This window comes from Rhamphochromis longiceps, linkage group LG6 (genome assembly GCF_057381845.1).
Source record: "Rhamphochromis longiceps isolate RC_006_pf linkage group LG6, R_longiceps_female_GT1.1, whole genome shotgun sequence".
Taxonomy (NCBI): Eukaryota; Metazoa; Chordata; class Actinopteri; order Cichliformes; family Cichlidae; genus Rhamphochromis; species Rhamphochromis longiceps.
Genome location: NC_140562.1, coordinates 9,517,617 through 9,531,081, shown reverse-complemented (window position 1 = coordinate 9,531,081; position 13,465 = coordinate 9,517,617). Strand labels below are relative to the sequence as shown.

The window sequence follows — 13,465 nt, the reverse complement described above, 5'->3', positions numbered from 1 at the left end:
CGACAGTCCCGCCAGGCACATGATCCTCCAGTTCTGCCACCCGTCCATCGTGTATCCGGCAGGGAAAGTCCCTCCAGGGCACTCAGGCTCTCCCGAGCCCAGATTTCTCGTTGAGAAAAGGGTGTCAATAGCATTCAGAGACCAGTTGATCAAATCCATAATTCTCTTTTAGGTTTTAGAGAACGACAGTGGGAGGCTATTCCAGGGAAAGTAATGCACACAAGACAAGACAAGGACATAGAGGCTAAGCAGGGAAGATAAGGGTGAGGAGGAGAGGAGAAAAGTGCGACCGCCTTCGCTGAGGGCTAAAGAAGAAGAAGGTTTTTCACCTGTTTCACTACCAGAGCTGGGAAAAATAGTTAGTGCAACAAAATTATCCTCTTGCTCTCTTGATTTCTTACCTGCATCATTATTCAAAAATGTCTTTTACTCTACTGGTCCCTGTATTCTTACTATAATTAATACCTCCTTGGCCTCGGGCATAGTCCCTGCCTATTTTAAAACTGCTGTTATACATCCCTTGTTAAAAAAGCCTATGCTGGACCCATCTCTCACTAGCAATTATAGACCGATCTCAAAAATTCCGTTAATTGCTAAGATTCTAGAGAAGATCGTGGCTAAGCAGCTTACAGCAGTTTTAGATAAATATAGTATTTTCGACAAATTTCAATCTGGCTTTCGTAAAGTTCATTCCACTGAAACAGCCCTTCTTAGAGTTTCTAATGACATTTTGTTACAAAGCGATGCAGGTAAATGTTCTGTTCTCTTAATGTTGGATCTTACGTCGGCCTTTGATACTGTTGACCACTATATTTTACTTAACAGGCTGAAATACTGGGTCGGTGTCTCTGGGACTGCATTGAAATGGTTCTCCTCGTATCTCTCTGAACGATATTCTTCTGTGGCAGTTTCTAAGTATAGATCATCTTCTGCGTCCTTGTCTTTTGGTGTGCCACAAGGCTCTGTGCTGGGGCCTTTATTGTTTCTAGTTTATTTACTCCCTCTCCAGCACATTTTGAGCCCTTTTGAGGATATTTGTTACCATTGTTATGCGGACGATATCCAACTCTATATATCTTTTAAACCGGAAGAGGCTTCTAAGCTGCGGCTTTTAAAAGTGTGCTTGGAAACCATTAAAGGCTGGATGGCTGAAAACTTCCTCCAACTAAATGAAAATAAAACCGAAGTCCTCTTATGTGCCCCAGATAGACATATCCAGTATAATAAATGCTCTTGGTCCTCTTTCAACGTTTGTAAAACCATCTGTCAGGAACTTAGGGATTATCCTTGATCCTGCTCTTACGTTAGATAGTCATGTTAAATCTCTTGTTCGGTCTTGCTTTTATCATTTAAGAAATATTTCTAAATTGAGCTCTATAATATCCTATACCGAACTGGAGATTGTTATTCATGCTTTTATCTCATCACGACTGGATTATTGCAATTCCCTGTTTACTTGTTTAAACAAAGGTTCTTTGGAGCGTCTGCAGATCGTTCAGAATGCTGCAGCAAGACTTTTGACAAAAGCTTCTAAATTTTCACATATAACACCGTTGTTTATGCAGTTACATTGGCTTCCTGTCGAATTTAGAGTCCATTTTAAGATTTTGGTTTTAACTTTTAAGGCTCTTCAACAACAAGCACCACCATATATTATTGAACTTTTACAGCCCTATGCCCCTAGTAGGTCTCTGAGGTCGAGTAGTCAGGGCCTACTTGTCACTCAGTATACGAGACTGAAAACTAGGGGTGATAGTGTCACGGGTCTGGGTCCGTTGGACCCAGTATGTGGAGTTTCATGTTTTTGTTATTCCATGTTTGAGGTTATTATGTTTTGGTTTTAGTTTGAATCAGGGATTGTTTTCTTGTTCTCTTGTTGTGTTGATGATGATGATGATTATGATGTTTATTATTTGAGTTTCATGTTTAAGGATTTGTTCTCGGTTGTATCTCACGTTTAGTTTAGTTCAGGTTCCATGTGTCATTCTGTCTGTCTCTCAGTGTCAGGTCTGCGTCTTGGTGTGGTGTTCTCATTTCCTGTTTTATTGTGAAGGTCTGGGTCTCATGTGAGTGTGTTCAGTTTTACCTCTGTCTCGTCTTGTTGATCATTCCCAGCTGTGTCCACCACCTGTGTGTAATTCCCCTGTGTTTCTCTGGGTGTATTTAAGTCATGTCCTCCGTCATTGTAGTTGCTGGTCCGTCTGTGTTTCCACCCTGCTTCATCTGTGTGTTTCCCTGCAGTCAACCATCATCTGTTTCCGCCCGCTCTCATTCATGTCCAGGTTCGTGTTCTGTAGTTAGTTTGTTCCCAGTTTAGTTTAGTCATTGCTCCGTTCACCGTTTGTCCATTTCCTTTTTGTGTTTAATAAACCACCCTCACACCCATACAAGTGCCTGCGTTTGGATCCTCCTTTATTTTCCACACGGCTCATCTCACTCGCCGTGACAGATAGAGCTTTTGCTACTGTGGCCGCCAGACTGTGGAATTCCCTTCCTCAGGACTTACGATCCGCTGATTCATTGATTACTTTTAAAAAACAGCTAAAAACACATCTTTTTAAAATTGCTTTTTGCTAACTTTGTTTGTATCTTGTTTTTATTTTGTTTTTTTTTATAATCTGTTATATCTTGTAAAGCACTTTGTGATTTCTATCTAGAAATGTGCTATATAAATAAAATTTTACTTTACTTACTTACTTACATTACACCAGGGCCAGTGGTGTTGGCTGAGGACATTCACATTACACCAGGGCCTGTGCTGCGGGCCAATACCATCCACATTTCACCAGGGCCACTGTTGTTGGCTGATCCCATCCACAATATACAAAGGCCTGCGTTGCTGGCTGAAGCCATCCACATTGCACCAGGGCCACTGCTCCCTGTGAGGCCATATTCTCCACACCAGGGCCTGTGCTTCTGGCTGATACCATCCTGATTTCACCAGGGCCTGCGTTGCTGGCTCATGCCATCCATATTACACCAGGGCATGTGGTGCTGTCCGAAACCATCCACATTTCACCAGGGCTTGTGTTGCTGGATGATGCCATCCACATTTCACCAGGGTCAGTGTTGTTGGCTGAGGCCATCCACATTACACCACTGCCAGTGCTTCCTGTGAGGCCATCATGACCACACCAGGGCCTGTGGTGCTGGCTGAGGCCATCCATGTTTCACCAGGGCCAGTGCTCCCTGTGAGGCTGTCTTCACCACACCAGGGCCTGTGCTTTCTTTCTGAGACCATCTTCACCAGACCAGGGTCTGTGCTACTGCCTGATGCCATCAACATTACACCAGATCCAGGGCTACCTGTGAGAACATCTTCACCAGACCAGGGTCTTTGTTAGTGCCTGATGCCATCAACATTATATCAGGGCCACTGCTTCCTGTGAGGCCATCTTCACCACACCAGGGCCTGTACTGCTTTCTGAGGCCATCTACATTACACAAAGGCCTGTGTTGCTGGCTTAGACCAATTAAACTTCACCAGGGCCTGTGCTACTCGTTGATGCCATGCACATTACACCAGGGCCTGTGGTTTTGGCGGTTACCATCCACATTTTTACAAGGGCCAGTGTTGTTGGATGAGGCCATCCACATTACACGAGGGGCAGTGCTTCCTGTGAGGCCATCATCACCACACCAGGGCATGTGGTGCTGGATGAGGCCATCCACATTACACCAGGGCCGGTGCTACTCGATGATCCCATCCACATTTCACCAGGGCTTGTGTTGCTGGCTGATGCGTTCCACAATACCCAAGGACTTTCACATTATGCCAGGGCCTGTGGTGCTGGCCAATACCATCCACATTTCACCAGGGCCAGTGTTGTTGGATGAGGCCATCCACATTACACCAGGGACAGTGCTTCCTGTGAGGCCATCATCACCACACCAGGGCATGTGGTGCTGGATGAGGCCATCTTCACCACACCAAGGCCCGTACTGTTGGATGAGGCCATCCACATTACACAAGGGACAGTTCTTCCTGTGAGGCCATCATCACCACACCAGGGCCTGTGGTGCTGGATAAGGCCATCCACATTACACCAGGGCCTGTGCTACTCGATGATACCATCCACATTTCACCAGGGCTTGTGTTGCTGGCTGATGACATCCACAATACGCAACGGCCTGTGCTACTGGCTTAGGACATTCACATTACACCAGGGCCAGTGGTGCTGGCCAATATAAACCACATTTCACCAGGGCCTGTGGTGTTGGCTGAGGACATACACATCACCAGGGCCTTTGGTGCTGACCGATATCATGCACATTTCACCAGGGCCAGTGGTGTTGGCTAAGGCCACTCACATTAAGATAATAAGATAAGATAAGATAAGATAACCTTTATTAGTCCCACACGTGGGAAATTTGTTTTGTCACAGCAGGAAGTGGACAGTGCAAAAGTTATGAGGCAAAAATCAGAATACAATAAGAATAAATACAGTACACAACTGTACAGAATAGAATAAAATAAAATACTATATACAGTAGAATAAAATAAAATAAATATACAATAAGATAAAAATAGAATACAAATACAAATACTATATACAACTGAGTAAAATACAACGATGACAGAAAGGATTATTGCACTTAGTATTATTGCATATGTATGGATATGTGTGCTTGATCAGTTAAAGTCTTTATTATGGAGTCTGACAGCAGTGGGGAGGAAAGACCTGCGAAATCTCTCCGTCCCACACCGTGGGTGCCGCAGTCTCCCACTGAAGGAGCTGCTCAGTGCTGTCACAGTCTGCTGCATGGGGTGGGAGATGTTGTCCATCAGGGATGACAGCTTAGCCGCCGTTCTCCTGTCACTCACCACCTCACTCACCACCTCCACTGGGTCCAGAGGGCATCCTAGAACAGAGCTGGCCCTTCGGATCACCAGGGTGTTTGGTGCTGACCAATACCATCCATATTTCACCAGGGACAGTGTTGTTAGATGATGCCATCCACATTACAACAGGGCCTGTGCTACTGGCTGAGGACATTTACATTTCACCAGGGCCTGTGTTCATGGCTGAGGCCAACTTCACTCACATTTCTTACAGCCGTCATGGTCTGCTGTGTGGCAGGTAGAGTGTGGACCCAGATGCAGGACACAGAAGGCAGAAATAAACTCATAAAGTTCACCAAATGTTTACAGATGTCAAGAAGTCACAAGCAAAGAGAGACCACACCATGACACATGTTTAAACAAGGAATGTTTATTAATCAAAACTACTTATTAATCAAATAGACATGTTCAAAGCACCACAGTGGTAGAACGATATCACACAGCACCGTCACATGATATTAAACAGAAACTGGCAACAGTCTCTGTAGAGTGAGCGATCATAATGAAGCAGTTTATTTTAAGTTGTGATTCAACCTGCTCTTCATATTTCAGGCCACCAGATGTCACCAAAGACAACTGTGGTGAAAAGTTTCAAGTAATCAAACCTTTTTCAAAGCTTTTCAGCAGTGTTGGTCAAGTTTCTTGAAATTGATGAAAAACCTTCATCCCAAAATGCATCAATGATGTCACAGAGACCAAGAGAGTAACAAGAGAGTCATAACTCGAATAATAAAAAATACAAAAGTTGAATAAAAGTATGTAAAAACAACATGTAGAGTGTAATCATTAGCTGAATTTGTATAGAAGGAGACCACTGGCCAAATCATTCCTGATCTTCCAGCAAAGCGCTGACCGTTTCTTCTCTGTTGGCATGATGTGGGCGTTAGGCACGTAAACTCTCTGAGGTTTAGGCTGCAAAGACGAGGGGTAAACTGTTTAACCTCTAAAGCTGATCAGGTTTGGAATGTTTTGAGACATGAACTGTGATCTATGCCAGTGGTTCTCAAACTTTTCACTATGAGTACCACCTCATAAAATATATGTCTCTTTAAGTACCACCCTTATGACCAACATTAAAGTACAGTAGTATAGGCCAGCGTTCCCCAATCTTTTTTGTGCCACGCACCAGTTTAATGTCAGACAATATTTTCACAGGCCGGCCTTTAAGGTGTCGCAGTTAATACAACAAAATAAAATGATATGATATGACCAAGACAAAAACCGTGGTTATTTTGTAAATATAATAATAAATCCAAATTTGCTGTGTAATTGTGTAACTTTATAAGCAACATCCCCCTGAAATGCACCAACAACATTGAGAGTAACATCCTCCTCTCTGCCCCTTAATGCTCACTGGTCGCTATGGTAATGCGTAAATAGTTCTTTCAAAATAAGACACACAACTACAACACCGGTAAAAACCCAGGGAAACAGAGTTAATGATAAAAACCCTGAAAACCATACATTTCACTCCCGAGCCTCAACTCTCGGGCCCAGTACCAAACGACTCAAGGACCAGTACCGGTCCGTGGCCCAGGCGTTGGGGACCGCTGGTATATGCCTATCCATATACAGTTGACACAAGACAATTTTATTTCTTATAGGAATGTTATTTTTTTAACTTTCATAAACAGGATGTGACAAGTGATAATAATAACAGCTGTACTGCATTAAACCACATTCCCCTATAAACAGCTGCCCATTGTGTTCTTGGAAAATATTTGCAGAATGTGTAAACATCCAAAGGTAAGATCCAACCACAGAGGGTTAAGACTTTAAAGGACAGACATAAAACAATTAACTCTTGTTTCAGACAAAATCTGAAATAAAGAGCTGCAGGTCATTGCACTGGGGGCATTGCATATTTTTATTTCTTACAAATTAATTCATGAGATAGATGTACACTACCAGTCAAAAGTTTGAACACACCGTCTTTGTTTTTTTTAATTTATGATATGCAGCCTTCAGAGCCTAAGAACAGCAAGGGCAAACCTGTCACGTGGCATCAGAGACGAAAAGGCAGTACTCCATGAGGATTTTGCAAAGCTTCAGCGACAGCAGAGATACTCAGAGGCAGTGGCAAGGAATACAAACCGTCACAGACTACAAGCACACTCTGCAGACCATGGTGAGCCTCAGCCACCAGCACAGGCTCTGGTGTGTTGTAGATGGACTCAGCCACCAGCACAGGCCCTGGTGTGTTGTAGATAGCCTCAGCCAGCAGCACAGGCCCTGGTGTGTTTTAGACAGCGTCAGCCACCAACACAGTCCCTGGTGTGTTGTAGTTGGCCTCAGCCACCAACACAGGCCCTGCTGTGTTGTAGATGGCCTCAGCCACCAGCCCTGGTGTGTTGTAGTTGGCCTATGCCAAGAGCACACCAGGTTCTGGTGTGTTGTAGATGGACTCAGACACCAGCACAGGCAATGGTGTGTTGTAGATGGCCTCACCACGCAGCACAGGCCCTGGGCTGTATCCCAGTTCAGGGTCTGCAGCCTTAAAGTACGCAGCCTCAACGATCCTCAAGGGCCGCGTACTCAAAGACCGCTAAGGCCGGAAGTGCGAGGCTTGTGTAATGGGACGGTCTAGCCTCCGCTGCGCTGATACTGTTGTTTGTCAATAAAGTTAAAAAAAAAAGCCTCCGTTGCGCTGCCCAGGTTGCCTAGCAACCATGATACTAACCACTGGAAACGTGTCATACAGCTTTGTTTGACAGAAATGAAGGAGAAAATCTTTTGTTCATTTGTTTGTTTGTTTCTACATGAGCTTTGATCATTCTCTGTAAGATTAAGGTCAGCTATTGAACGGCGTATATTTTAAAGTAAAGGCTTTAAAACCAAGTTAGTACAAACGTCACTAATGTCACATAACTTTGCCGACATGTGGCCAACAGTAATGTTTAATGTTCTTCGTTATTAAACATTTGCACATAAATAAGTGACATAATATTCAGTACTTAAAGTGTACTCTTCGGCCGCCCCTCATCCGCCGTTTTTTTCTGCAAATTTATCCACACCCATCGCAGCGCTATGCATTCTGGGATATGTTGGACCACGAAGGCTACACTGCCACAGCCTTAAAATTCAGGGAAATGAAGGACGCATTTCAGGGCCGCATTTCAAGCAGCCTTTGAATTGGGACAGCCTTCGGCGCGCCGCTGTGACGTAATTGGCCTTGAAGTCCGTACTTTAAGGCTGCAGACCCTGAATTGAGAGACAGCCCTGGTGTGTTGTAGATGGCCTCAACATGCAGCACAGGCCCTGGTGTGGTGTAGATGGCCTTAGCCACTAGCACAGGCCGTGTTGCAGAGGGCATGGTGTGGCTCAATTGGTTTTTGCTAGCAGCACAAGCCCTAGTGTGTTGTAGAAGGCCTTGGCCAACAGCACAGGCCCTGGTGTGTTTTAGACAGTGTCAGCCACCAACACAGTCTCTGCTGTGTTGTAGTTGGCCTCAGACAGCAGCACAGGCCCTGGTGTATTGTAGTTGGCCTCAGCCAGCAGCACAGGCCCTGGTGTATTGTAGTTGGCCTCAGCCAGAAGCAAAGGCCCTTGAGTGTTGTATTTGGCCTATGCCAGCAGCAGAGGGCCAGGTGTGACTCAATTAGTTTTTGCTAGCAGCACAAGCCCTTGTGTGGTGGAGATGGCAAACGCAGGCAGCACAGGCCCTGGTGTGTAACAGATGGCCTCAGCCACCAGCACAGGTTGTAGATGGCCTCAGCCAATAGCACAAGCCATTGCTGAAAACAGCCAAAAAGAATGTCGTTAATGTGCCCTCATTAATGGGCAGCTGCTTTGGGTCTTTCAACACCCTCCTTCTCTGGATCAAAAGCAGTTCAATGACATGAAAAGGAAAAGCTTACAACACCTGGTATTCCCAGGAATTCTCCCATCCAAGTACTAACCAAGCCCAAGCCTGCTTAGCGTCTGAGAACAGAGGAGATCGGGTGTGCTGAGGCTACCTACAATACATCAGGGCCTGTGCTGCTGGCTAAGGCCATCTACGACACGCCAGGGCTTGTGCTGCTAGCTGAGGCTGTCTACAACACATCAGGGCCTGTGCTGCTGGCTAAGGCCATCTACACCACACCAGGGCTTGTGCTGCTAGCAAAAACCAAATGAGCCACACAAGGCCCTCTACTCTTGGCATAGGTCATCTACATTACACCAGGGCCTTTGCTGGTGGTTAAATGCTAAACTGAGTCCTTGAGTAAAGCAAGTAAAGCAAGTAAAGCAAGCAGCCCAAAACAAAAACAGACGACCAATCCAGGGCGGGCGGCGGGGGCCCAGGACGGAGGGACCAACACCGAACAAAACAAGCTCCAGCGAACTGAGGGAATCGTCCAAAACAAAAGCATGTGTGTTTTTGTTTTGGACGTGCTCCCCAAGTACGCTTGGGGAGCACGAGAACAAAACACAGTTCAGGAGGCCGGCCCGGAGGCTGACAACTCAGAAGTCCAGGACAGTTCATCTTCTGAGGCCGGCCACGTCGGCGACGCAGATCGATAAGCCGACCGAGCGGAAGGCAGCGGTAGCTCTTCCCGCTCCACCACAACCACCCACACATGCAGGGCCTTGGAGTAGGGGTATGTCACCAGGGTGCAGAGGAGGCTACCCCCCCCCCCCCCGTCCCCTTCTGGCTGCCTCTGCCTCAATTTTATCCCACAACTTAGACATTCACATTACTCACACTCTCATTACACATACATATAGGATCTTGGGGGTGGGCACGATACACGGAGTCCAAAGTACCATCAGGGTGTACACCCCACCCCTGGCATCATTGCCCACCTCTCAATTTTAAATACACGTAGACATTGAGGGCTAGCAGGAGGGACCATGCGCTTACCTGCTGCTCTCTGGCAGGTAGCTCCAAGCCCTCCTGGGTTTTAAATGCACCTTAGAACACACATGCATCAACACTACAATGGAGTCTTCTCTCACCCCCATTCTCTGCGACCTGCTGGAGCAGGGGGGCTAGGACTAGGAGGAGGAGTTGGCCGTCCGACTGCGGTCTGGAGTGTGGAGCCTTCCTGCTGCTGCGGAGTCGGGGCGGTCTGCCTCCCCCCACCGCAGGGAAAAGGGAAACACCACCTGGGTCTGGGTGCAGTTCCCCCCTCCAGGGGCGGGGGCACCTAGACCCGGTTTGTAGAGTACGCTTGGGGAGTGTGATCGTGTGTACAACGTCTCTTTATGTCTGTCTCCACGTTGGTTGAGTGTGGAGTAAGTGCATATGAGAGCATGAGGGTGGGAATGGATGTTTGTATCTGTGTGTGCCTGTATGTCTGTGTCTATATGTCAGGTTGGGTGTCAGGCGCCACCTCTCTGGGGACATCTCAGGCCCTCCAAGGTTTGGAGGCCTATCTCCCCCTACCACCACTTCCCCTGGCAGTGGCGGAACCCCTCAGACATCGGTGCGTTGGTGGTTCTTTGTGTCCGGGGATGGGCGTCCAGGTACACACCGGCTCACTCCTTGGCGGCCGCTTATCGGGGCCTGGAGCCTGGGGCTCGCTCGGGCCACTTCGGAGGTGGGGTGCCCCCGGCCTCTCGGCCTGGGGCTCGGTCACTCAGGCGCAGCTGGCTGCCGGCGGAGCTCACGGGCGCGTCACTGCAACTCCCCCTGGCTTCTGCTCCGCGGCTGCTGGGTGAGCCCTCATCTGGGACTCTCCTCAGCTCTTTCCGGGACAGTGGCGCAGCTGCCCCTCTGTTGGTCTTCCTTGGTCTCTTGTGTTCTGGGGGCCTCTGGATGTCTGGAGTTTTGATCTCCTCCACACCTGCTTCACGCCCTGGAGGACGGGGCTGTGGCCCCCCCACACCCTCTAGCAGATTATTACATGAAGGAACCTTTTAAAAAACAAAAAACAAGCGCGTCCATGCTCACAGGTGTACACACGGGTGATCACACCCACAAACTACACCCTTTTTGGCTCCTACCTCAAAGCACACTGTGTTCTGTTGATCTTATGTGCTGCACAATAATGTTTAACATTTAGTATTTACTGTCATATTCCCATATATCATTGTGATGTTGTTTATTCTATTACTCTTGTTCTCTTCTGCTTGCTTTCTTTTTTCTTTCTCAGCAGGTGATCCAGGTGATTGATATATGCATTTTTTTTCTCTGCCTGTTCTGTTGGTTTTTGTCTTTTGCCCTTCTCCCCCGTTCCTCTTCTCAGCTGTTTCTCTTTCCTTCTTTCTTTCTCCCCTTCTTTCCCCCAGTCAAGTCTGTCCCGTATTCAGTAAGTGAAAATAAAATAAACAATAAAAGGTGAATCAAATGGACCATTACGGCAAGGCTGGGATGGTCAGTTTGGTAAAGTAAATCCGTTGGGCATCTTTCTTTGCCTTTAGACAACAATTCTGATGGCAAAAGAGCCAAACGGGACAGGCCAAAAAAAAAAGAAAAAAAAAAAAAGGAAGGCAGCGGTGGCGGAGTGGAGGCAGTTCAGGGGGCCGACCGTGCACATGGCAGCAGCGGCAACAGGGAAACTGTTCAGGCGGCCGACCGTGCGGACAGCAACGGCGGTGACGAGGAAACCGTTCAGGCGGCCGACCGTGCGGACAGCAACGGCGGTGACGAGGAAACAGTTCAGGCGGCCGACCGTGCGGACAGCAACGGCGGTGACGAGGAAACAGTTCAGGCGGCCGACCGTGCGGACAGCAACGGCGGCATCTAGGAGGTCGTCCATAGTGACGATGACGCTCCACCAGCGGCCTGGCAGATGACCGCCGACGTCGAGGCGGCAGTTCAGGACCCGAAGGTGGCGTAGCCGTCGCAGCACCAGACGAGACCGAAGCAGAGGCTGGACCAGGCGCGGCTGAAGCTGAAGCGGAGGCTGGACCAGGCGCGGCTGAAGCGGAGGCTGGACCAGGCGAAGCTGAAGCTGAAGCGGAGGCTGGACCAGACGAGACTGAAGCAGAAGCAGAGGCTGGACCAGACGAGACTGAAGCAGAGGCTGAACCAGACGAGACTGAAGCAGAGGCTGGACCAGACGAGACTAAAGCAGAGGCTGGACCAGACGAGACTAAAGCAGAGGCTGGACCAGGCGAAGCTGAAGCCGATGCTGAAGCCGGGCCAGGCGAAGCTGAAGCCGATGCTGCAGCCGATGCTGCAGCCGGGCCAGGCGAAGCAGATGATGATGCTGCAGCCGGGCCAGGCGAGGCAGAAGATGATGCTGCAGCCGGGCCAGGCGAGGCAGACGATGAAGCTGCAGCCGGGCCAGGCGAGGCAGACAATGGAGCTGCAGCCGGACCAGGCGAGGCAGACGATGAAGCTGCAGCCGGGCCAGGCGAGGCAGATGACGATGTTGCAGCAGGGGGCTGGACGGGCTCCTCAGGCCCTCCAGCTGACGAGTCTTGGGGCTGGACGGGCTCCTTGGGCCCTCCAGCTGACGAGTCTTGGGGCTGGACAGGCTCCTCGGGCCCCCCAGCAGGCGAAGCAGGAGGCTGGACGGGCTCCTCGGGCCCCCCAGCAGGCGAAGCAGGAGGCTGGACGGGCTCCTCGGGCCCCCCAGCGAAAACAGTCTCTGGACCAGTGGGCACCGGGGCCCCTGGAACACACAGTTCAGAACCAGCAGGCGCACGGGCCTCTGGCAGGCACAGTTCAGAACCAGCAGGCGCACGGGCCTCTGGCAGGGACAGGTCAGAACCAGCAGGCGCACGGGCCTCTGGCAGGGACAGGTCAGAACCAGCAGGCGCATGGGCCTCTGGCAGGAACAGATCAGAACCAGCAGGCACACGGGCCTCTGGCGAACACAAAGCGGACTGCGGCTGCACAGAGCAGTGACTCAGCTCAGGCAGCGACAGCCGGATGCAGTCCTCAGCTGGCTTCTTAACCTCCAGGGGTCCAGAGTCGGCTGGGGGCTGGAACCCAGCCTCTGGGGAGGCCCTGGAGTGTGTCACAGTCTCAGAACTGGCCAGCTCTTGAGGAATGTTTTCAGTATTGTGTGGTTTGTCTCTCACAGCTGGCAGTTCCGAAGTCCTAGTCTTCGGCTGTGGGGTGATGCGCCGACGGCGCGATCGTCGCTTCCTCCCGGGCAAAGCCTCCGGCGGGCCGGGCAAAACCTCCGGCGGGCCGGGCAAAACCTCCGGCGGGCCGGGCAAAATCTTCGCCGCTGGGCTGAGTTGGGAAGCGGTAGCGGCTGGTGGGTGAAGGTGCAGTTCGTTGAGTATGAAGTCCTGTGCGAGCGGGTGAAGAGAGTCCAGCAGCCAGGAGTGAGCGGAGATGAGCTGCTGTAGCCTGGCTTCTACAGCGCGGAGACACTCTTCCCCCTCATGCTCGAGCCATAGGTTAACCAACCTGGAAACAGAGTCAATTAGTTCCTCCCGAAGCTCCTCGGGAGGTGCGGATGCCGCTGGGTCCATGTCTGGTCGGCTCGTACTGTCACGGCTGGCGGAGAGCCGTGTGGAGTGGAGGAAAAGGAGGACCCAAAATGCAGCAAACTGATGATACGAGTGACGTTTATTTACAGGGTGGTAGTGGCAAAAACAGGCAATGAAGCATGAGTAATTACAAACGGAAACCTAAACTGGGAGAAACTAAGTGACAAACCTGAGACCATACAAAAGGGGTGCGGGGCAGAGAGACGCAGAGACAGGAACACCATAGAACGCAGACGAGCCGACAAC

General features: G+C 49.5%; 1 protein-coding gene across 1 annotated transcript; it reads right to left on the bottom strand.

The window, feature by feature from the left end:
• Window positions 1-8,616: 8,616 nt before the first annotated feature.
• Window positions 8,617-13,201, bottom strand: LOC146667497 (uncharacterized). The gene is made up of 6 exons (XM_085408397.1): window positions 12,542-13,201; window positions 11,854-12,424; window positions 11,470-11,748; window positions 11,266-11,367; window positions 9,230-9,370; window positions 8,617-8,657 (listed from the first exon to the last, which is right to left on the bottom strand). The coding sequence occupies exons 1-6, from the start codon at window positions 13,199-13,201 to the stop codon at window positions 8,617-8,619; spliced, it is 1,794 nt and encodes a 597-aa protein (XP_085264523.1).
• Between the last annotated feature and the right edge of the window lie 264 nt (window positions 13,202-13,465).

Coding starts and splice junctions, on each gene's coding strand:
- LOC146667497 (XM_085408397.1), bottom strand. CDS start 13,201: ATGGACCCAGCGGCATCCGCACCTCCCGAGGAGCTTCGGGAGGAACTA. Junction 12,425..12,541: donor CTGATCTGTTCCTGCCAGAG/GCCCATGCGCCT, acceptor TGCCTGCCAGAG/GCCCGTGCGCCTGCTGGTTC. Junction 8,658..9,229: donor TGTTCTCGTGCTCCCCAAGC/GTACTTGGGGAG, acceptor CTTTTGATCCAG/AGAAGGAGGGTGTTGAAAGA.